The sequence below is a fragment of the Apodemus sylvaticus genome, chromosome 19 (assembly GCF_947179515.1).
Source record: "Apodemus sylvaticus chromosome 19, mApoSyl1.1, whole genome shotgun sequence".
NCBI lineage: Eukaryota > Metazoa > Chordata > Mammalia > Rodentia > Muridae > Apodemus > Apodemus sylvaticus.
In genome coordinates, this window is record NC_067490.1 from 3294601 (window position 1) to 3315584 (window position 20984).

Here is a 20984-nt window from a genome sequence, read left to right on the forward strand (position 1 = left end):
TTTCTGAGTGACTGCTCCCTCTCCCAGCTGCTGTACTGTTGGGTGACCTAAAGAAACACCTTGATCCAAAATAAACTTTATTCCTAACACAAGACAAAAATGTTTCTCAGTGCAAACTGAAACTCTGCAGTAAGGAAGAAAAGGAAAAGTCTGGCCCCGGGGCTCAGATAGCTGGGAGGCGAAGAGAGGACTCTCAGAGGATGGTGGTGGCCGCAGGGAGCACCTCCTGACTAATGAAAACGTCCAGGTCCAGGGTGGGATCTTCCAAGTCCAGTTTTAGAAACTTCTCCACCAGTGCCTGGCAACTGCAGAGAGACAGAACCGTGTGGTTTCTGGGTCATGCGGAGCAGAGGCTCTGAGCACAGGAACTGCAACCTTGAAGAGCCAAGGGCTTCAAAAGCAGCCATGGCTACTGGGTTGGTTTTGTGTTTTCTGACAAGGTCTTGCTGTGTAGCCCAGGCTGGCCTTGAACACCAGGCTAACAGGCATGTACCACACCTGTTCTGGTGAGGAGGAGGGCACAGGGCTGCAGGAAGGTGGCTGAGGCCAGGTGAGGGGGAGCATAGGAGGTATGGGGAGCACCGTGGGCCCCACTTACTTTTCCATTTGGTTCCTCCTCAAAAGCTCATTCATGGGCTTGATGGGCTCCCCACTGCGGATCAAGTCTGAGACCTAGACGAGAAGGGTGGGTGAGGGCGTGAGGGAGGAGGGGAAATGAGGATCAGAAGACCGAGGGCCCAGAAGTCCAGAGTTTAAAGAGGAGCAGGTAAGAGGGTGCAGAGATGGCTCAGTGGCTAAGAGCACTTACTGCTCACAGAGGACCTGGGTTCAATTCCCAGCACCCACGTGGCAGCTCACAAACCATCACAAACTCCACAAACTCCAGTTTGCTGAGATTTGATGTCATCTTCTGACCTCCACAGACACCAGGCACATTGTTAGAGGAGAAGCGGTGTACTAGAGGGGCGCCTCGGGTGGGGGTGTCGCACACAACGCCCATCACCTCTTTGCCTCGAGCAATGAGTGGGTCTGGAAGCCCAGCCTGGGCCGCTGTGTGGGAGGCGTGGCTGGCACTGGCGACACCTTGGCAAAGCTGATAGAAGAAGACAAGGTCGTTCCCATCCTCACAAGTCTCCATGGTCTTCAACGAGAATAAACAAGGACAGTGTACCTTCGGTCCCCTGGGACTGAGAGGAGGGAGGCGGTGGCCAGAGTGACTTCCTCACCAAATACTGCACCAGGGGTCCTGGTGGCAGCAGCTGCAGCTGAACAAGGCTCAGGAAGTTGGTGGCCACAAAGATGTGAGGGCAGCTGGGTCCCAGTGCTAGCCAGTGACGCAGCACAGCAGCCAGAAGTGCCAGCCCATCCACCTGTCCGCGGCCAGAGGTGAGAGGGCAGAGCCATGGTCTGTGTCCGGTGCCTGCCCTGGCTTCCCCTCCCGTCCACACACCCCCATTCCTTCCCCGGCTCAGTCTGCTCACGCCCCTCATCTTCCTCCACCCCTCTCCTTAGCTTCTCATCATTTTCCTCCGCACCGAGTTGGTTCCCTTCCCGAATTCATCAATCAGGACCAGCGAGTGCTCTGTGGCATTGTTCACTGCTTTCGCCACCTGCTGGGCATGAGGGGGATAAGGGAGTTTCCTTAGCGGTCAGGGCTATGCTGTGTCATCCTTGCACTGTCTACCCCTGCACTGCAAGCTTTTTAGTAGCGACCCTCTTATTTGCCCAGCCTTCACCTGCCAGCTGAGAGGTCACACAAAGGAGCCCCAAGATGCTGGGCGTGGTGGCGCACGCCTTTAATCCCAACACTTGGGAGGCAGAGGCAGGCGGATTTCTGAGTTCGAGGCCAGCCTGGTCTACAGAGTGAGTTCCAGGACAGCCAGGACAACACAGAGAAACCCTGTCTCAAAAAAACCAAAAAAACAAAAAAGAAAAAAAAGAAAGAAAGAAAACAAAGGAGCCCCAAGAACTGTCGATGGTGCTGTGGCCTCCAGACTCTGGCCCCCAAGGCAGATGGCACTGGCATGTACCGCACCAAGAAAATGTGTTCCTGCCCGATCACCCCTCCCCCACCTTCTGCTCCTTTAACCTGGTTGAGATCAATCATGAAGGTGGAGAGACCAAGGGAGATGGATTCGCAGCTGTGAATTCGAGTGAAGATGGCATCGATTACCCCAATCTCGGCCTCCTCTGCAGGCACGAAGCTGCCCACCAGGGCCATGAAGGTGATCAAGCCCACCTGGGCAGGGGCAGGGGACACAGAACATGGGCCTGTTACTGTGCTATGGGCAAAGTAAAAATGGGTCGCAACTAAAGATGTGAATGACAGATTAAAGAGAGGACACAGTGTAACAGAACAACAGGCCCCTGGAGCACACTGTTTCCTGGGCCCTGACTCCAGAGAGTCAGGATCGTGGGAACAGCACACTGAAGAACGGCATGGGATCTGTTTGGAGGTTGGTCCACAAAGTTGTGGCCATGAAAAGGTCCATCCTAAAAACTGACTGTCCCTCAGAGAACAAGGACATGTGCTGTTGGGAGCAGAGGATTGGGCCTGGCTATCAGAGGAGCTGAAGGAGATGCCACACACCCAGGTTGTATGGTCTCTCACCTGTTTGAGATAGATGCTTTTCCCTGAGGAGTTGGGTCCAGTGATGACCTTGACCCTCCCCTGGTCCCCACCACAGTCTGTGGAGTTGGGCACGAAGGTTCGTGCACACAGTTCCATCAGAGGATGCCTGTGGTGGGGAGAGACACTGCATGACTTGTGGGTCCAGGGGAGGAACCCCCACAGCAGGAGATGGAGCCCCACTCTGTTCTCACCTGCCATTTTTGATCCTTACTCCATGGGTGCAGGGAGAGTAATGCGGTCGCGAATAGCCGTAGTCCCGGGCAGCACTGGCCAGCGCCAACAGGACATCCAGGCGGGAGGCAAGGTCCAGTACCCGAGTCAGGACCGAAGCCCGTGCCAGCACCTGGCACTGCAGCTGGTACATCAACAAGGTCTCCTGGTCTGGGAAGGTGAAGGAGAGAGGAACATGGAAAGATCTGGAAAGAGGCATGCGGATGCGGTGTGAAACTCCCAGAATCATTCAGATGGCAGCGTGAGGTCTGGGTCTGTCAGAGCCTCCTGCCCCCTCTCCCCCACAGGTCCTCACCCCGGATCTCGCAGTGCAGGTCCCCCAGCAGTGCGTCCAGCTCCTTGGTCCGGGTGCTACGATAGTGCAGCTTGTCCTCTGAGAGAAACTGAGTGCAAGGAGACCAAGCTCTGGGCTTTTTGTCTCTTGGGTTTTGTTTTGTTTTGGGACAGGATTTCACTCTGTAGCCCTGGCTGGCCTGCAACTCACAGAGACGGGCCCCCCCCCCCCCTCTGTCTCCAGAGTGCTGGGATTAAAGTAGTGATCACACCACGCCAGGCGCCAGGCTATAGAAGCACACACCTTCAATCCCCAACACTTGTGAGGCAGAGGCAGGTGGATCTGAGTGAGTTGCAGGCCAGCCTGGTCTACAGAGTGAGTTCGGGAACAGCCAGGGCCACACCACCATGCCCAGTGGCTTTCATCCCCCGGTTCCCACCTCCTCTCCACCTGCCTGACCCTCCTCCAGCCCCTGCCCCAACTCCTCTTCTGACTCAGGACTGGCAAAGCTTCTTAAAGTACAAAAATGCTCCCACGTCGTGTTCAGTGCTGATGGGCTGAGGCCCTTCTTCCAGCCCCTTATCACACCCCTCCCACCGCTTACCATGAAGTCCAGTCCCTCAATCTCAAAGTCACTGGCTTCCACCATGAAAGGCAAGCGGGGAATGGAAAGAAGGAAACCGATCTGGGGAGAGAAAGGACCAACGGGGCAGTAACCCACCGAACACTGGGCTCCTCCACTCCTGTTAGAGACTGGAGTCACCAAAGGTACTTGGTCCCTGCGTTTAAGGACAGTGGGTGTCTGTCACCCACTAAATGCCAGGGTCCATTTAACTCATCTGGCCAGGTGGCACTTCCTCCCTTTCCACTGCACATGAGACCTACGGACGCATACTTGAGTAGCGAGTAGCCATCCTGCCCTCCAGCATTCAAAGGCTTCCACGACTCTGTGAGACTCCTGGGGACTTGCCCTCTCCCTGGTGGCACTCACCAGAGGGATGTAGATGACACTGCATGAGGGGATGCGAGAGTCCAGGTTCTCCAGCTCCTTCTGAGCGACTTCAGTGAGGAAACTAGGAAGCCCCATCAGCCTTCGCTTCTCTAGGTGTGTAGAAAATTAAATGCATATAAAAATAAAGTCTGCTGGGCAGTGGTGGTGCACGCCTGTAATCCCAGCACTCTGGGAGGCAGAGGCAGGCGGATTTCTGAGTTCGAGGCCAGCCTGGTCTACAGAATGAGTTCCAGGACAGCCAGGGCTATACAGAGAAACCCTGTCTCGAAAAAACCAAATCCAAAAATCCAACAACAACAACAAAAAAGATACAGAAGGACTAAGGTTCAAGGCCAGCTCTGGCCACATGAAACTATTTTTTTAAGAATTCCTGATTATCTGGCCATGGTGGTGCATGCCTGTAATCCAAGCCCTCTGGAGTGGGGGCAGGAAGATCAGGAGTTTGAGGCTAGCCCGTGCTACTGGAGACTGTCTCAACAACAAAGGAAGATCTTTAATCTGGATGCAAAGCTGATCCCATTTGTGGTGTCTAGCCAAGAATGGATTCCATGGCTGACCCAGGACCCCCACGTCCAGCACTCACTGGCATCTATTTCAGGATCTATGTTGGGGAGGACCGTGAAGCGATTTTCAGCAAGACTCTCCTCAAAGTTCACCTGAGGAGACAGATTAGATGTTCAGTTTGTTATCACCCAGCACCCTCTCTCTGTCCTGTCCCTCGGCTCTCCCTGGGCCCCAGATCCCCCTTTAATCCTCAGCATTGCATCCAGACTTCCTCTCCCGCACGCTGTTTGTCACCAGGTGATCATATCTCCCATGCACCCCCACCTCCCACAACACAGCCCAAACCTTTCTACTCCCCCATCTGCCCTCCTCCTCCTTCTCCTCCTCCTCCTTCTCCTCCTCCTCCTCCTCCTCTTCCTCCTTCTCCTCCTCCTCCTCCTTCTCCTCCAGTGTCTAGCTTCCACTTACCACCTTCCCGATGAGGCTGGCAATGTGGTGCAGGTCGTCAGAGAACTCCTGGGCAATGTCCTGAAAAAGCTGGATGGACTGGGGCAGGGAACGGCAGGCATCCCTCAGGCCAAGGGCACTGTACACAGTCTGCGGGAGAGAGGACTGAGGAAGGTGACCCCACCCAGGGGAGCCTTGTCTCCAGGGAGGGGGCGTGGACAGAACAAGAAGCACAAAAACCAATGGTGAACACTGAGAGGTTATCAAAGGCAAAAAGGCGCCCCCAGACACAGATAAAAATCACAGAGCAGGGCTGGAGAGAATGGCTCAGGGGTTAAGAGCACGGACTGCTCTTCCAAAGGCCTGAGTTCAAAGCCCAGCAACCACATGGTGACTCACAACCATCTGTAATTAGATCTGACTCCCTCTTTTGGAATGTCTGAAGAAAGCAATGGTGTACTCATATACATAAAATAAATAAACTTAAAAAAAAAAAAAAAAACAGCCAGGCGTGGTGGCACATGCCTGTAATCCCAGCACTTGGGGGGCAGAGGCAGGAAGATTTCTGAGTTCAAGGCCAGCCTGGTCTACAGAGTAAGTTCCAGGACTACACAGAGAAACCCTGTCTCAAAAAACCAATAAACAAACAAACAAACAAACAAATAAACACAGAGCTGGGCGTGATGGTGCATGCCTTTAATCCCAGCACTCAGTGGCAGAGGCAGGTGGATCTCTGTGAGTTTGAGGCCAGCCTGGTCTACAGAGTGAGTTTCAGGACAGTCAGGGCTACACAAAGAAATCCTGTCTTGGAAAACAAAACAAAACAAAACAAAACAAAACAAAACAAAAAAAACAAAAAAAAAAAAAAAAGAAAAGAAAAAGGAAGGAAGGAAGGAAGGAAGGAAGGAAGGAAGGAAGGAAGGAAGGAAGAAAAATTATGGAGAGAACAGAAGATTATTAGATTAAACTTCTGCAAGAGAAGGACAAGAAAAAAATAGGACTAAAAGTTAAGAAGTAAGATGGCTCAGCAAGTAAGGGAAGGCAAGAGCTGCCAAGTCTGGCCTCCTACCGGCCTGAGGCCACTCAGTCTCTGGGACCGTGTGTGTGTGTGTGTGTGTGTGTGTGTGTGTGTGTGTGTGTGTGTGTGTGTGTAGGGAGGGTCTCACAGCTGCACTCTGCCTTCCACCTGAGAGTCCCTGTGCACACAAATACAAACATACACTAAATAATCAGTGGTTTTTAGAAGCCAGGAAGTAAATGAGAAGGGGGGTGCAGAGCCCATGAGAACTAACTCCAGGGCGAGGTCAGTGACCAGGAGCTGATACAGCCCCAGATTAAGCCATGGACGAAGAAGAGGGAGTGTCCTGTAGAAGAGCTATAGAAACTGCACAAGTCAAAGGCTGAGGCAAGTGGCAAATAAAGCGATCCCAAGAGAGCAGACAGAGTTGTGCAACTGACAAAGAGAATTTCAAACGACGAGTCTGGTGGGGGCCGAGGCTGCTTGGGAAGGAAGTAAGACAGGCCTTGAATAAAAATTTAAGGGATGCATGGGGAGAATGAGAACGTGGGAGCTACGTGCTTGGTTCAAGCCCCGGTCCAGTAATTTGCTGTGTCAGCTGAGAACAGGAACAGGAGGGAGACTCAGTGACCCGAACTGATGTGCCAGGCTGCGTTCTAGATTTCCTTGTGAGTCAGAGCAGCCCTGTGGGGTGGGCACCGCCTCCACCTCCGGTTCACAGAGGAGCAGTCTAACATACCAGAGGTAATGGCAGCCTCAACTCTCACGGCAAATTAATGGACCAGGGCTTAAACCAAGCATGTAGCTCCCATGTTCTCCTTCTCACCGTGCACCACTGCGAGATACAACCCCACATGTTTATTCTGAGATAAGATCAGGCTAAGTGATCTACACAGCTCTCTAGCTCACTCTGTAGCCCAGGCTAGCCTTGTGCTTCTTTTGCTTTTTGGGGACAAGGTCTCAGTTGGGTGTGATATCGAAAGTCTGTAATCCCTCACTCTGGAGGTTGAGGCAGATGGATCACAAATTCAAGATCAACTTGGATGAATGACGTAGTGCATTTGAGGCTAGCCTGTGCTATATTTGAGATCCTATCTCAAAAGTAATCAACCAGATAAACAAATGTCAGTGCTTATGAGGCAGATTGCTACAAGTTTGAGACTAGCCTAGTCTACATAGCAAGTTCCAGGAGGCACAGTGCTACATAATGAGACCCTGTCTCAAAATAGATAATAAATATTTTAAAGAATTGAGAGATTGCCAAGAGGGCTGGGAATCTAGCTCAGTAATAGACCATTTGCCGAGCTTATTTGAAGTCCTAGGTTCAATGCCCAACACAAACATAATTGTTTTGTGATTATGTAAAATATTAATATACAAATAACTCTAAAATTCATCCAACTTTTAAGTCTTTTTTGTTTGTTTGTTTGTTTGCTTTTTTCGAGACAGGATTTCTCTGTTTAGCCCTGGCCTGGAACTCACTCTGTAGACCAGGCTGGCCTCAAACTTAGAAATCCACCTTCCTCTGCCTCCCAAGTGCTGGGATTAAAGGTGTGCGCCACCACTGCCCAGCATAGAATGATAAATTTTAAAATTCAAAAAGATACAGAGGCATGGTGGTGCACACTTCTAATCCAAGCACTCAGAAGGGAGGCAGAGGAAGGCCACTCTCTGTGAATTTTAAGCCAGTGGGGTCTACATAAAGAGTTTATTCCAGACAGGGCAACATAATGAAACCCTGTCTACAAACAAACAAAACAAAGTAAGTAAATAAATGTGGTTTAAATGAAAATGGTTCCCATAGACCCATAGGGAGTTGTCTTGTTGGAAGAAGTGTGTCACTGGGGGTGGGCTTTGAGGTTTCAGACTCTCTAGCCAGGCCCAATGTCACACTTTCTTCCTGCGTTCCTGCTGTGTTGAAAGCTTTTGGTGCTGCTTCTAGGAATTTGGCATTTGTCACTTAGCTCAGACAAGGAAGTAGGCTCAGGCAGGAATATTAGAAACAGTGACCATGGGGCTTGCTACTGTGCTTAATTACCTTGTGTGATCTCTCGGCTTACTACTTTACTTAATCACTATCTTGTGTGACCTCCTTGTTCACTACTTCGCTTGATTACTTTGTCTTTGATCTAAGACCTGACCAAGGGTTTTGGATGTACCTAGAATGATATAAAAGCAGGCTGGAGAGAACTAAAGCTGCTTCAGCCTTAGTACGGGCTGGAGTCACATGTTATAATTTTGTTTAATTGTCTTTTTCTTTTTCAGTCCACATTCCCTCCCTTTTGAGACCCAGTTAACTGACCGAGCGGGCTTGGTCACTGCTATCTGAGGACCAGGATGTGGAATTCTAAGTTACATTTCCAGCACCATGCCTGCCTGGATGCCGCCATACTCCCACCATGACAATGGACAGATCCTCTAAACTGTAAGCCAGCCCCAATAAAATGTTTTCCTTTATAAGTGTTGCTGTGGTCATGGCGTCTCCTCACAGCAATCAAACATTGTCTAAAACATAAAATGAAAATTTTAACTTTGCTTTATGATTATGTGAAAATACTTGCAGTCATATCAACCCAGACAAGGTATGTATGAGTAATTCTAGCATCTATCCCAGTGTCTTCTCACTGGAAACATCAAACCTCATGGATCTTGGCTCAGCAGTTAAGGGTATTTGTTGCTCGTGCAGACAAACAAGATTTGGGTCCCATATCCACATGGTGGCTCACAACCACTCCAGTTCTAGGGAATTTGATGCTCGTTTTTGTCTTCTCTAGGTTAACATGCACATGTTGCACAAACAGGGGCAAACATTCCTATATAGCAAAAAAGACTCTACCAATTAAAAAGAAGCCAGGTAGAGCTGGATGTGGTAGCACACTCCTTTAGTCCCAGCACTCGGGAGGCAGACAGATCTCTGTGATATCTGTGAGGTCCAGGACATAGTCTGGTCTACAAATTGAATACAGGATAGCCAGAGCTACACAGAGAAACACTGTTTCAAACAGATAGATAATAGGCAGATGGGCCGGACACTGATGTATGTATGTATGTGTGGATAAATAAAAAATAGAGTAAATAAGTAAATAAAAATAAATAAAATAAAAAGCCAGACATGGTGGTGCATGCCTTTAATCCCAGCACTCTGGTGGCAGAGGCAGGCCTGATCTGAGTTTGAGGCCAGCTTGGTCTACAGAGTGCGTTCCAGGACAGAAAGAGAAATGCTGTCTTGAAAAACCTAAAATAATTAAAAATAAATAAATAAATAAATAAATAAGCACACAGGCAGGGAAGACAAATGAGTGGAACAGCACAGGAGGGGCACCTCGTGGTTCTGACCCTGAGCAGTAGTAGCAGGGTACTGCCAGCTTTGTGACAGTCACAATGAAGTGTTTATGGATAGAATAATCTACTGGTTGGCAATGAAGAGATTGCTGAGTCAAAGGGTTGAAGCTGAATGTTTGGCTACAAGAGGATTAATTGCACTATTCCCTGCAATTATTTTTGCTATTTCTGTAACACAGAGTTTAAAAGGAACACTAGTCAATGAAGTGTAGCAGGGTGTCCCAAGAGAAGAAGGCTTGACTCGAACTTCTGGTCTAAAAAGGGAAGCCTGCAATCCCAGAACTTGGGGGGAAGGGGCAGGAGGCTCCTAGGAGTGAGGCTGTCCTAGGTTACATCTTGACTCAAAGAAAACAGAGGTCTTACCTTGTAGAGGACCTGCCAGTCACTGACCTTGGTGTGGGACAACTTCATGCGTTTCAGAATCAGCTATAAGCAGAGAGACAGCTATGGTTTGCCATTTGCCGTCTGATGCCCCTCAAGGCCCACAGTCCAGGCAGGACAGGCGTTCTTTCAGAGGACCACGGATTGGTTCCCAGCACCCACACCAGGAGGTTCACAGCCATACATAACTCTAGTTTTAGATGATCCACCATCCTATTCTGGACTCTGCAGTCACCCACACTCACATGGGGGTACTCCACACAGACACACCTCATTTCTGTTTGCTTTGTTTGATACAGGGTTTCATTAGGTATCCCTAACTGAACTGGAACTCACTATATAGACCAGACTGCCCCCAAACTCACAGGCCTGGCTATACATGCATATAATTGAAAATAAAAATAAATATTGGGCTAGGTGTGGTGGAGCATGCCTTTCATCTCAGCACTCCAGAGGCAGGAAGATCTCGGAGTTCAAGGTCAGCCTGGTCTACATATCAAGTTCCAGGTCAGCCAAGTCTACATAGTGAGACCCTGGCTCAAAAAAAAAAAAAAAAAAAAAAAATAGCCAGGTGCGGTGGTGCATAGCTTTACTCCCAGCATTTGGGAGGCAGAGGCAGAGCTCTGTGAGTTGCAGGCTATACACAGTTACACAGTGAGACCCTGTCCCCAAACAAAAACAAAAACCAACCCAACTAAATTTTAATAAAATAAAATAAGCAGCCCACATTTTTCTATACGCCATCAGCCTTATTCCCCGCCCTGATCTCTGCCCTGGGCTCACAGGCACGTTCTTGATGTGGCTCAGGAGCCGGTGCAGCATCTGGGCCATGTCCAGGTTCTGAGGCATCAGGAAAAACTGAATGACATCCAGACGGGAATTGAGCTCCCTTACCTCCTTGGTCGGACGGGTAAACCACAGCCTGGAGGGCAAGGGTTGGGATGGGAAGGTTACAAGTTAAGTCTTCTCTCATCTTGATTTTGCTTGGGGAGTGTGGTACTCTGTGCCTGCAGCACATGACAGGAATGAACTAACTGGCAAGTGCAAGGCCCTGTCTGTGTATGCGGGCTCAGTTATATGTGCATACTGAAGACTGATGGAGTCACGATGACTGTGTCTGTATGCAGCGGCTTTGAGGGATGAGACCATGTGTCGCTCCATGTGGATATGCAGTGGAGCCTGTCAGTGTTTTAGAGGGGAACAGCGTGTTGTGGTATTTGTGTGCCAACATTGCAGCTCTCTGCGGCTGAGTGGGAGAGGGTGAGTCAATATGAGTTTGCTATCTGTGTGTAGCCATGACAATATCTTGGGTAAACAGCATAGACGAAATCTCATCTTTCCATGCTCTTCCTGTGTAAATGCCTGTAACTAATTCTCATTCTCTCCTTCCCTGACTTCTTCCATCCTTCCTTCTTTTGGCAAAGTTTAGGGCTGAGTCAAGGCTTACTTACTACCTAAGCAACAAACTACTGAGCCACACCCACAGCCTGCAGGGTTTTTTGTTTGCTTGTTTTGTTTTTTGAGAAAGGGTTTCACATAGTTCAGATTGGACTCAAACTTGCTATGTCAAGGCTGACCCAGAATTCCTGCTCCTTTAGTTTCTATTTCCTAGAATTTTCCGGAATTACAGGTGTTTGCCACAGGCCCCTTCCCAGCCTGCTGTTCTCTGTGTGTTTATGCTTTGTTTGTATGTGGACACAGATGCCACAGCACTGGTGTAGATTAACTCTGTGGAGTTGTTTCTGGCCTGTCTTCATGTGGTTTCAGGTTGCTAGGCCTGCCCAGAAAGCACCTTTGCCTGTGGAGTTGTCCCATCAGTCCCTAGCCTACAATTCCTTCTTTTTCTTTTCTTGTTTCCTTCCTTCTCTCTTGCTTTTTGTAAAGGTGTGTGTGCGCGCGCATGTACCACATGCAGAAGACAGAGGACAACGTGTGTGAATTGGTTTTCTTCTATCATGTGGGTTCTGGGACCCGAGCTCAGGTCATCAGGCTTAGTGGCACGCGCCTCTACCCACTGAGCTGTCTCACTACACCCCAGTCTACTCATCTTATAATTGTATTTTGTTTTGGTCTTGGTTGTTTTGAGACAAGGTCTCAACAAGGTCTCACTATATAGACTGACCAGGAACTCTACCTGCCTCTGCCTCAGGTGGGATTAAACACATGGTAGTCACACCCAACTCATTTTACAACTCTTAATGGTCACCTCTTAGTAGAGAAAGTTGATTTGACCTCCACTCATGAGATTAAATCTTGACATGCATAGTCTAGTATAAAAGAACTCACACGGAGTTTTCAGATGGCCGGGGCGGGCGGTGGTGGTGCATGCCTGTAATCCCAGCACTCTGGGAGGCAGAGGCAGGCAGATTTCTGAGTTCAAGGCCAGCCTGGTCTACAGAGTGAATTTCAGGACAGCCAGGGCTACACAGAGAAACCCTGTCTCGAAAAACAAAAACCCAAACAAAAACCAAAATGATACAAAACAAACAAACAAAAAAACCAAAAAAAAAAAAAAAAAAAAACCAAAAAAGGAGTTTGAGGATGTGATCCTGAAAATGAAAACCGAGGGAATAGAGGTACCATGATCACTTTCATTGTCAACTTGACACTGTCCAGAATTACTTCTGAGAATACTAGGAGGGGTCATCTTAATTACATTCTCTGATGTGGAAGAACCCACCCACTGTACACAGCACCATTTCCTGAGCTTGAGAGCCTAGACTGAATAAAAAGGAGAAAGTTATCGATGGGTGTGTTTGTACTTGTGCTGACAACATAAAATGAAGATTATACTAGCTACTACACTGGGTTCTAGATGGGCAGCTGGTCTTTCTGGTACTACTGAATGAAATAGTGTTTGCCACATTCTGTAGACTTGTGTTAGCAGGCCTCAGTACTCAGTGTGCATTTGTTCATAAACCCATGTCTGAGGCCCACTCACCTGAGCAGCTTCTGTCCCCACTTACAGCGGCATCTGTTGAGGATTCCTGTGGAGTATGCATAGGAAGTGAACGCATTACAAGGTAGGCTGGTCTGGAGGTCCAGATACAGGACACAAAAGTAGCCAAATTAGTGCCTGGCTACAAACTGGACTATCATGTGAGGGTGGGACAAGGGATGGATGCTCAGCCAGGAAAATATATAAATGGGCATAGCCACAACTCACAAAAGCCCATCACAATATGTAAAACTAAAGCATAACCCAGGGAGAAGCTGGACACTGGAGCCACGTCCCTAATACACTCTAAAGCCAGAAGAACCAGATAAAAACCATACAAAGCAGTTCTAAAACTCCGTATTCAGTGGACACATCCATACAAAGCCAGAGACTGAAGACAGTATTGGTAAGATGACAGCTGACCAGCAAATTACACTATGTGGCTGGAGTCTATAAAGGAGCTTGAGTCAGGTGGGTATAGGGCCTGAGATACCTGGGCTGGCATGGGAAAGACATCTGGCAATGTCAGTAAAGCCAGAGAGCGAGCCTGCACATGGCTATAGAGTTGGTTGCATTTCTAGCATGTTTTCAGAGTGTGGGGTGAGCAACAGGCCACACCTACCGAAGAGGCTGAGCCCCTCCTTCAGCCCGCTGGCTATTTTGTACACCGAGGGGTGAGACTCGCTCTTGAAAATCTGTAGAACACTGTCACAGAGAAATGGAGGAGTCTGAATTTCTGTACAGTCCACACATGGTATATGCGTGAGTGTACATATTTGGTTTTGAGACAGGGTCTCTCTATGTAGCCCTGGCTATCCTGGAACTCACTATGTAGACGAGACTGGTCTCAAACTTATAGAAGTTTGCCTCTCTCTGCGTCTCAGTGATGGGATTAAAGGTAAGCCACCACACTTGCCTATGTGTACATATTTGTATGCCAGTGAACATGCTCCTGCACATATATGCAGAAGCCATGTTCTCTATCTTGTTTTCTTTCTTTTTTTTTTAAAGATTTATTTATTTATTGTTATATGTAAGTACACTGTAGCTGTCTTCAGACACACCAGAAGAGGGCATCTGATTTCATTACGGATGGTTGTGAGCCACCATGTGGTTGCTGGGATTTGAACTCAGGACCTCTGGAAGAGCAGTCAGTGTTCTTACCAGCTGAGCCATCTCTCCAGCCCCCCCCCCCCTTTTTTTTAAGATTTATTTATTTATTATATTAAGTACACTGTAGCTGTCTTCAGACACACCAGAAGAGGGCGTCAGATCTAATTACAGATGGTTGTGAGCTACCATGTGGTTGCTGGGAATTGAACTCAGGACCTTTGGAAGAGCAGTCAGTGCTCTTAACCGCTGAGCCATCTCTCCAGCCCTTCTTGTTTTCTTTTAAGACAAGGTCTCTCATTGAACTCAAAGTTCACCATTTTCTTTGGCTAAGCTGATAGGCAGCAAAATCCAGTAGTCCTACCTCTGCCCACTCTAGCACTGAGACTGCAGGCACACAAACCAGTGAGTGGCATTTTATGCAAATGCTTGGAATCCAAACTCAGATTCTCAAACTTGAGTAACAAGTGCCTTTACTCATTGAACCATGTTCCCACCCACACTATAATGAATTTTTTATAATAAAGGGGGTTGAGAAATGAGACTTAATAAGCTTTTTATTTCATGCCTAGCAACAATAATCTCAATGTGTGGTTTATTACTCACTTTTGTTTGCCTTAGCTTCTCCCCTTAGAAAAGGAAATAAAACCCAGGTGTGGTGGCTCACACCAGTAACCCAAGCAGAGGCAGGCAGGGAGTTTGAGGCCAGCTGGTCTGGATAGTGGGATAGTGGGTTCCGGAACAGCCAGGGTTATGTGAGACCCTGTTCAAAAAGAGAAGAAAAAGAAGGAAAGACAGACAGAAAGAGGGGGGGGAGGAAAGAAAAGGGTGGGCTGAAGTTGTCCCTAGCAGCACAGTGCTTGCCCGGCAGGCACCAGTCCCTCAGTTCATCCAATGTGGCCGAAGAAGGAGGGTGACTCCTCTACGCTTTAGCCCCTTCCTTTCCTTTACCCTCATCCTCTCAATCACCCTTTTCTTTCCTTCACAGACCCAGGCTTAAAGGCAGAACTCAGTAGGATTGTTAGAGCCTTAAACGCCATCCTTTGCTTCTGCAGGCAGCAGCCTGTCTCCTCTCACCTGTAAGTGTCTTGATCGATGCTCACCAGATGGGTCCTGAGAACAGAAGACAGCCACAGGAAGGCGACTGAGGCATGGTGGGGGGGGGGTCATTACTACTCCCTCAGCTCCCCTCTCTGAAGACTTCTCTCCGAGCAATCCAATACCTCTGGTTCTCTTGTGCTGGAGTATAATTCACCCACTGTCCCCATCCCTACACACGTACACACACAGACACGCACGTGCACACACACAGACACACACACCCTTTCTTCTTAGACTTCCCAGTCCTCTTTACTTTGGCTGAGGTTTGGATGAGTCACCTACAGTACAAACTTCTTAAATCCCAGGATAGGGACCCTGACATTATAGTCTTCCAGTTCAACCCCGATTCTTCTGCGACTCAGGAACTTGAGCAGTCCTCCAAGTGCCCGGACCTGGGGGGGAGAGGCGGGGATCAGCACTGAAGCTGGACAACAGTAATATCAGGAAAACCGTGATTTTACAGAGCTGGGGTGTCCAGTCAGAGCTCTGCCCTATGGCTGGGAGACCATGTCTTTCCCTAGCTGCATCCCAGCCCTTGCCCCATGACCCAGCTCACCGTGAGGACACAGTCAAAGGGAATAATGGAGGAGAGGAAAAGGATTTTCTCCGTAGCAGTCATGGACTCCGAGATGAAGGAGTAGTTTCCAGAAAGGAGACGCTGTTTGCTTATCTCTGGACCTATTTGGGGAGAATGGGGAGCAAAAGGTCTCATAGCTCCATGCTCTTGCCACAATTGAGCAACAAGAACAAATCCGACCATATGGCTTGTCCAAGTCCACAGAAATGGTTAAGGAAAGCTAAAGCAAGAACCAACACATACAGATGTAGTCTCATTCTTTTACTTCCTTATGTAATGTAGGTGTCTGGCTATAAGCACAACCTGAGAAAGACAAGTGACTAGGGGGAAAAAACATCTGGGATTGTGGGTTTCCTAGGAGATATATATGAATGATCTACTACTACCATCCCCTGTCCTTTTTGCAAACCTGGAAGTTTGCAAAGTACGGAGTGCCTTATGGACCATGGTTCCCAGAAACAGTGCCTTTTCCTTTTTATGCAACGACTTTGGCTTAAAGTGGGTAACTCCAACATTCAAAGCTGTTTTAAAAGTGTCATCTCTGTTTTCTTCCATCACTCACTCCCCCATTCCTAACATACCTAACCCAGTGGCTTCTCAGTAAGTTGTATTAAGGACGGACAGTATGGTGCAGGGGAGATCTGTGATGGGGTGTGGGAAGCAGCTTTCAGATAAGAGTACACGAGGCAAGGTCTCTGATAATAGGAGCTCCTTTCAGAGAAAGGACAGAGCCCCTGGGATGGGGGCTGGTAATGGAAAAGGAAGGAGCTACCAAAATCCACGCTTGGCAGAAGTATGATTTCAGGTCTCTTTGGCTCTCCATGCTCCTGGGAGGCTGTGGAGGAAAAGGCCAAAGTCTTGTACAGTTTGTCCCATTATTGTCCCATTCTCCTTCCCAGTACTACACGATTTAGTAGTCTGCTTCCATTTTCCCTTCTCTATGCAATCCTTACCAAGCTTCCCTAGAAATCGAGTCATTGCCTCATCCTGTTTGGCGCTTGTAACAACAGACTGGGGGTTGATTTCATCCAGAACTTGAAAAGAGAAGGAAGGTGCCAAATGAGTCAAAGGATTTCTCCACTTTGACTAAGAGGAAAGTGGAGGCTCTCTTCTTGCCACTGTCTGTTCCCCTCAAGAATGTATTATCTTAGCCAGGTGTGGTGGCACATGCCTTTGATCCCAGTCCCTGGGAAGCAGGTGAATCTGAGTTCAAAGTCAGCCTAGTCTATATAGTAGGTTTTAGGATGAGCAGAGCCACATAGTGTGACTCTGTCTCAAAAACAAAAACAAAAAACAAAAAAAACTACATTTCTGTCTGTTAGGCATGCTCTGCATACTGGGTGCACAGTGGAGAATGAGACTTAGTAAAGGCAGGGTGGGAAGGAGCAAGAGTGTCCTGCAAACTATCACTAGCATCATGAATGGTTTGCCAGGGACTGGGTCTGCAGTATTTAACATACAGCCGGTACCTAATAAAGTTGCCTTGAGTAATTAATTCCTAAAAGGTGATGTCACATAAAGACGTATGAGTGAAACACACTTCCCACCCCAGGAGAGGACTGCAGGGTTCTGCCCCACCTCTCTGGAGCAGCTTCAGGCTCTCGTGGTCTGGGGCGTCTGGCATGAAGTGGATAGTGGAGTCACTAGTGTCATAGTACGCAATGCCCAGATATCCCGAGCTCCACAGCACGCACAGATGGATCTGCCCCATGAGGAAGGAAAGGAGATCGATATCTGAGCCCCTCGGAAGGGCCTGGTTTGGCCATCCCTTATTAACCATTTAACCAAATCTCCAAGATAGGCACGCATGGGGCATGGGGTGTTTAGTCAACGTGAAACAGGGTCGGCTCAGCCCCTCCCAGTCCTCCCCACCCCTCGGACACCTCGGCCGGCTCCTCCTCGTCCTCTTCCTCGACGCCTTCAGGCCCCGCCATTGGGGGCTGGGGGCTGGGGAAGCTGGCCAAGGGGACCCCGGGTCCGGGTCCGGGAACTGGCGGCGTCCGGCCTGGGGTCGCTCTGAAAGCCATGGGCTCGGCGACTCTGAGGACAAGGGAGGGGAAGGAGGTTCCGAAGCGGCATCTCAGCAGGCGGTGGTGCGCGGGCTATGGGGGCACAGGCGGGGGCGCGTGGAGGGCGACCCCGTTAGGTGTCGAGCAGCTCCGAGCTGCTGTCCCACCGGCATTTCCGTCACTCGAAGCCGCGCTTCGGAAGCTCTGAAGGAGCGCGCTGTCACGTCGAGCGTCTCCCGCCACCCACGCCCCTACAGCCGCAGCGCGCTCTTCTGTCCCCACCCCACCGGTGCCGCCAGCTCGCACCACTTTCCCGCCTTTTCCGTCACCTCGCCGCGACGAGCCACCTCCCTGACCAACCGCCGCGAGTCTGTGAGAACCACCAGCCAGCCTGTGGGCGTGGGCCGCGCGCTCGCCCCGCCCTCCTAGTCGCTATTGGCTGGAAGGGCGGTGAGGAATCAATGCAGATTGGTCCGCTTGCATTGAGGGCGGTGCTACAGTGTTCAAAATTCCCGCCCTCTGCCGTTGCTAAGCAGCCGTCCTCAGCTTTGATTGATGCTGGGCGGAGCCCGCCCGAAGGTCGCCAGGCCGAGAAAATGTCCCTGCCTGGAAGAAGGGTCTGGGCCTTAGAGATGGCCAGGGCGGGAAGGCCGACCTTAAAGGGCCAGAGGCATTCTTCCTCCTTCCTGAAGAGTGGAGAGAAGCAACATTAATCCAACCTGTGCCAACAACAACAGTTCGGTTAATATTTGTACCCACTAAGTTAATATTTATAAAGAACTCAGAACGGTGCCCGGCAAACAAAGTAAGCGCTACATGAGTGTTTTAAATAAATAAGTGGAAGTAAAAACCAACTCCTGTGTCAGCTCCACTTTGCCTGTTGATTGCAGGGGATGACCACCCTCACAAGAGCAATACGGGGCTTGCTTATTTTGGGACCCCTGAAGAGGAAGTGTAAAGTATCTGAAAGACACTAAATTCTGAAAGTAGACCTAATTAGAACACATACTACAGCCTTCTAAGGACACAGGGTGTCTCTGATTAATGATCCATCTGGGTGGGAAAAAAAAGAGAAGGAAGGAGTTTCTGAGGGAGGAAAAAACATACTTTACAAAACAACAACAAAACAAAACAAAACGAAAATCCTGGGTTGGCTCGGCAGGTCTTCAATTTTATCCCCAGGACTCACACGGTAGAAGGAAAAATTGACTGACTCCCAGATTGTCCTCCACAATGGTGCTGCTTGTACACATACACACACACACACACACACACACACACACACCACCACCTAATTTAAAAACACTAAAATAAGATGATCCTGCCTGATTTCAGAGACTCTGCTGATCAGCGACTGGAAAATCCTCTGCAAAGGGGAGCTGGGTTAATGGTTACCCTTGGCAAGTTATTGAGCAATGGAGTTATAGAAACCTGGAAGAGGTTATTGGTGACAGCTCTAGGGAGTGGCAGGGAGGGACACACCTTCCAATCTGGGGTGTGAAGATTAGGGACTGGTTTACCTAGAAGAGAAAGGACTCAGACCCAGGAAGAGAAGCCCACAGAGGAAATGAGACGCTGGAGAAAGAGAAGAAGTAAGAGCTCAGAGATAAGATGGAAGTACACATTTTTCTGAGGCAGTCCTGGCTTCAAATCCAGGAGCACCGCTGGGTGGTCCCAGGACAGAGCAGCCTGGAAAATAATGGCAAAATAACAGGTTTGTGCGTAGCAATCCACGCAGCCCCAGTCAGTACTGATGATCAGAGCAGCTGTGGCTATAAAGACAGCCAAGAGAGGCAGCCAAACCTGTTTGAGTCTAAAGCGTCTCCCAAAGATCTCACCAAGAGCAGATTGCTTGATGATCCCTCGCTGACTAGAGGGAAAAAGGGAGGCCTCTGGGAAATAAGGCTTCACTGAAGCCAGCTTTCTTATCAGTGGGAAGAGGCTCCCGTGCAGATCGCAAGGGTCAGCATAATGGAAACAGACTTAGAACTTAGACGGGACTCACACATGAGTCAGTCTACAGCCGTCCGCAATGTTGTAATTCAAAAGCCCAAACACCAAGCATATTCTGCCTTTCTGGGGAGGAGAGAGATAAGCCTTCCCCCAGGGAGGAGAAAGCTCTCAGAAGAGGAAGCACAAGAGGAAACCACTAACTAACTGCTGTTCCAGCGATTCGCGCTTCCCTCCACCTCAATCCTCCCCGCCTCTTTCAGCTTCTAGTCCAGTTTTGCTTCTTGGTCTTTCCAAGTCCTGCATATTTTTCTTCAACTAGAAATATATATATATATATATATATATATATATATATATATATATATACACATATGACAGACTGAGAAGAAAAGACAGATGATGTTTGGACAGTAGAGAAACTTAGAGTGTGGGTAGAGTGTGGACGTCAGATATTGGCAGACATATTTTAGATTAAAAAAAAAGGTAGTAGAAAGGTAGTAGAGCTCTCGTCGGCAGGACACAGCACATACACGACAATTAGACAGATACAGAGATTAGCATGGCCCCTGCTCAAGGGTGTCACGCAAATTCGTGAGGCGTTCCATATTTTTATTTGCCTGTTCTTCATCTAAAGTCATTTGTGTAGATGGGTAATTAAAAGATACTGAAGTAAAAAAAATAGGCAGTAAACTTATATCTTTATACTAAAGTTGATAGACCCTCCAAAATCAAGCCTTCCAGGGAAAGCCCCCCACGACTCTGCTCACACAAGTCTGACCTTTGCTTCTTCCCGTGATAGAACCCGTCGCTACCCCACCCACCCCAGGACAAGCCCCAATGCTATCCCAGTACCAGGATGGGTCTCCAAGGCAACCTTCACCAGTGAGAGGAGGCTAAGGGGCCCGGGCTGGGGAAGTCCGGCTTCCAGAGGACCGCCCCCTGCCGTGAAGCCTGAGCTCAGCTTCCTGTGTCCCAGCATCAGGCCTCCTGCTCTCCCAGCCTGTGCCCTTCACCAATCTGTATTCCTCACCTCACCATCTCCTTCCGGATCCCCCTCCACACACCCAGAGCACAGTCCCAGCAAACCAGAAGACTAACTGGAAAACTGAAAACAAAACAAAAGAAAGCAAAAATGCAGAACTCTTGCACCCTCAAACTCCCTTTCTGCACCTTCGTGGGCACTTCGCTAGTGTCAAGTTTCCCTGTTTGAGAGTGGCCACCCTCCTCATTAGCGAAGCGAGGAAACTGAGGCACAAACATGGTGCTGTGTTTAGGGGAGGTCAGGGAACTGAGGGAGCCCCGAGACTTCCCTCCTAACACCTTATTCCTGGGATCCCCGAGACCTCTGGCCTCCGTCCCGGACCCACTCCCACGATCCCCGAGTGCCCTCCCCTCGTGTCCCCTCCCCAGGTCCAGGGCGGGGCTGGCCGGTGAGTCAGCTGCTCCCTGAGCTAA

General features: G+C 49.2%; 1 protein-coding gene and 1 non-coding gene across 13 annotated transcripts; one reads left to right on the plus strand and one right to left on the minus strand.

Annotated features, from left to right (window-relative positions):
• Positions 1 to 60: 60 nt before the first annotated feature.
• Msh5 (mutS homolog 5) lies at positions 61 to 20859 on the minus strand. Of its 12 annotated transcripts, none has more exons than XM_052164133.1 (26): positions 20382 to 20509; positions 18232 to 18295; positions 17451 to 17607; positions 17146 to 17269; positions 16521 to 16601; positions 16340 to 16402; positions 15547 to 15668; positions 15273 to 15382; positions 14967 to 15002; positions 13402 to 13484; positions 12783 to 12828; positions 10736 to 10763; positions 9824 to 9886; positions 5122 to 5250; positions 4733 to 4805; positions 4129 to 4238; positions 3742 to 3822; positions 3159 to 3246; positions 2824 to 3013; positions 2612 to 2738; positions 2090 to 2239; positions 1536 to 1610; positions 1227 to 1370; positions 1004 to 1141; positions 599 to 672; positions 61 to 305 (listed from the first exon to the last, which is right to left on the minus strand). In XM_052164133.1, the coding sequence occupies exons 1-26, from the start codon at positions 20506 to 20508 to the stop codon at positions 194 to 196; spliced, it is 2595 nt and encodes an 864-aa protein (XP_052020093.1). In that variant the 5' UTR covers position 20509; the 3' UTR covers positions 61 to 193. The 12 variants fall into 12 exon arrangements, with proteins under 12 accessions (XP_052020093.1, XP_052020092.1, XP_052020104.1 ...); XM_052164132.1 differs by having other exon boundaries at positions 10625 to 10763; XM_052164144.1 differs by lacking the exon at positions 20382 to 20509 and adding an exon at positions 19415 to 19549 and having other exon boundaries at positions 10625 to 10763.
• LOC127670322 (U6 spliceosomal RNA) lies at positions 20032 to 20140 on the plus strand. Its single transcript, XR_007974534.1, has one exon. It is a non-coding gene; the product is annotated as a U6 spliceosomal RNA (small nuclear RNA).
• Positions 20860 to 20984: the final 125 nt, after the last annotated feature.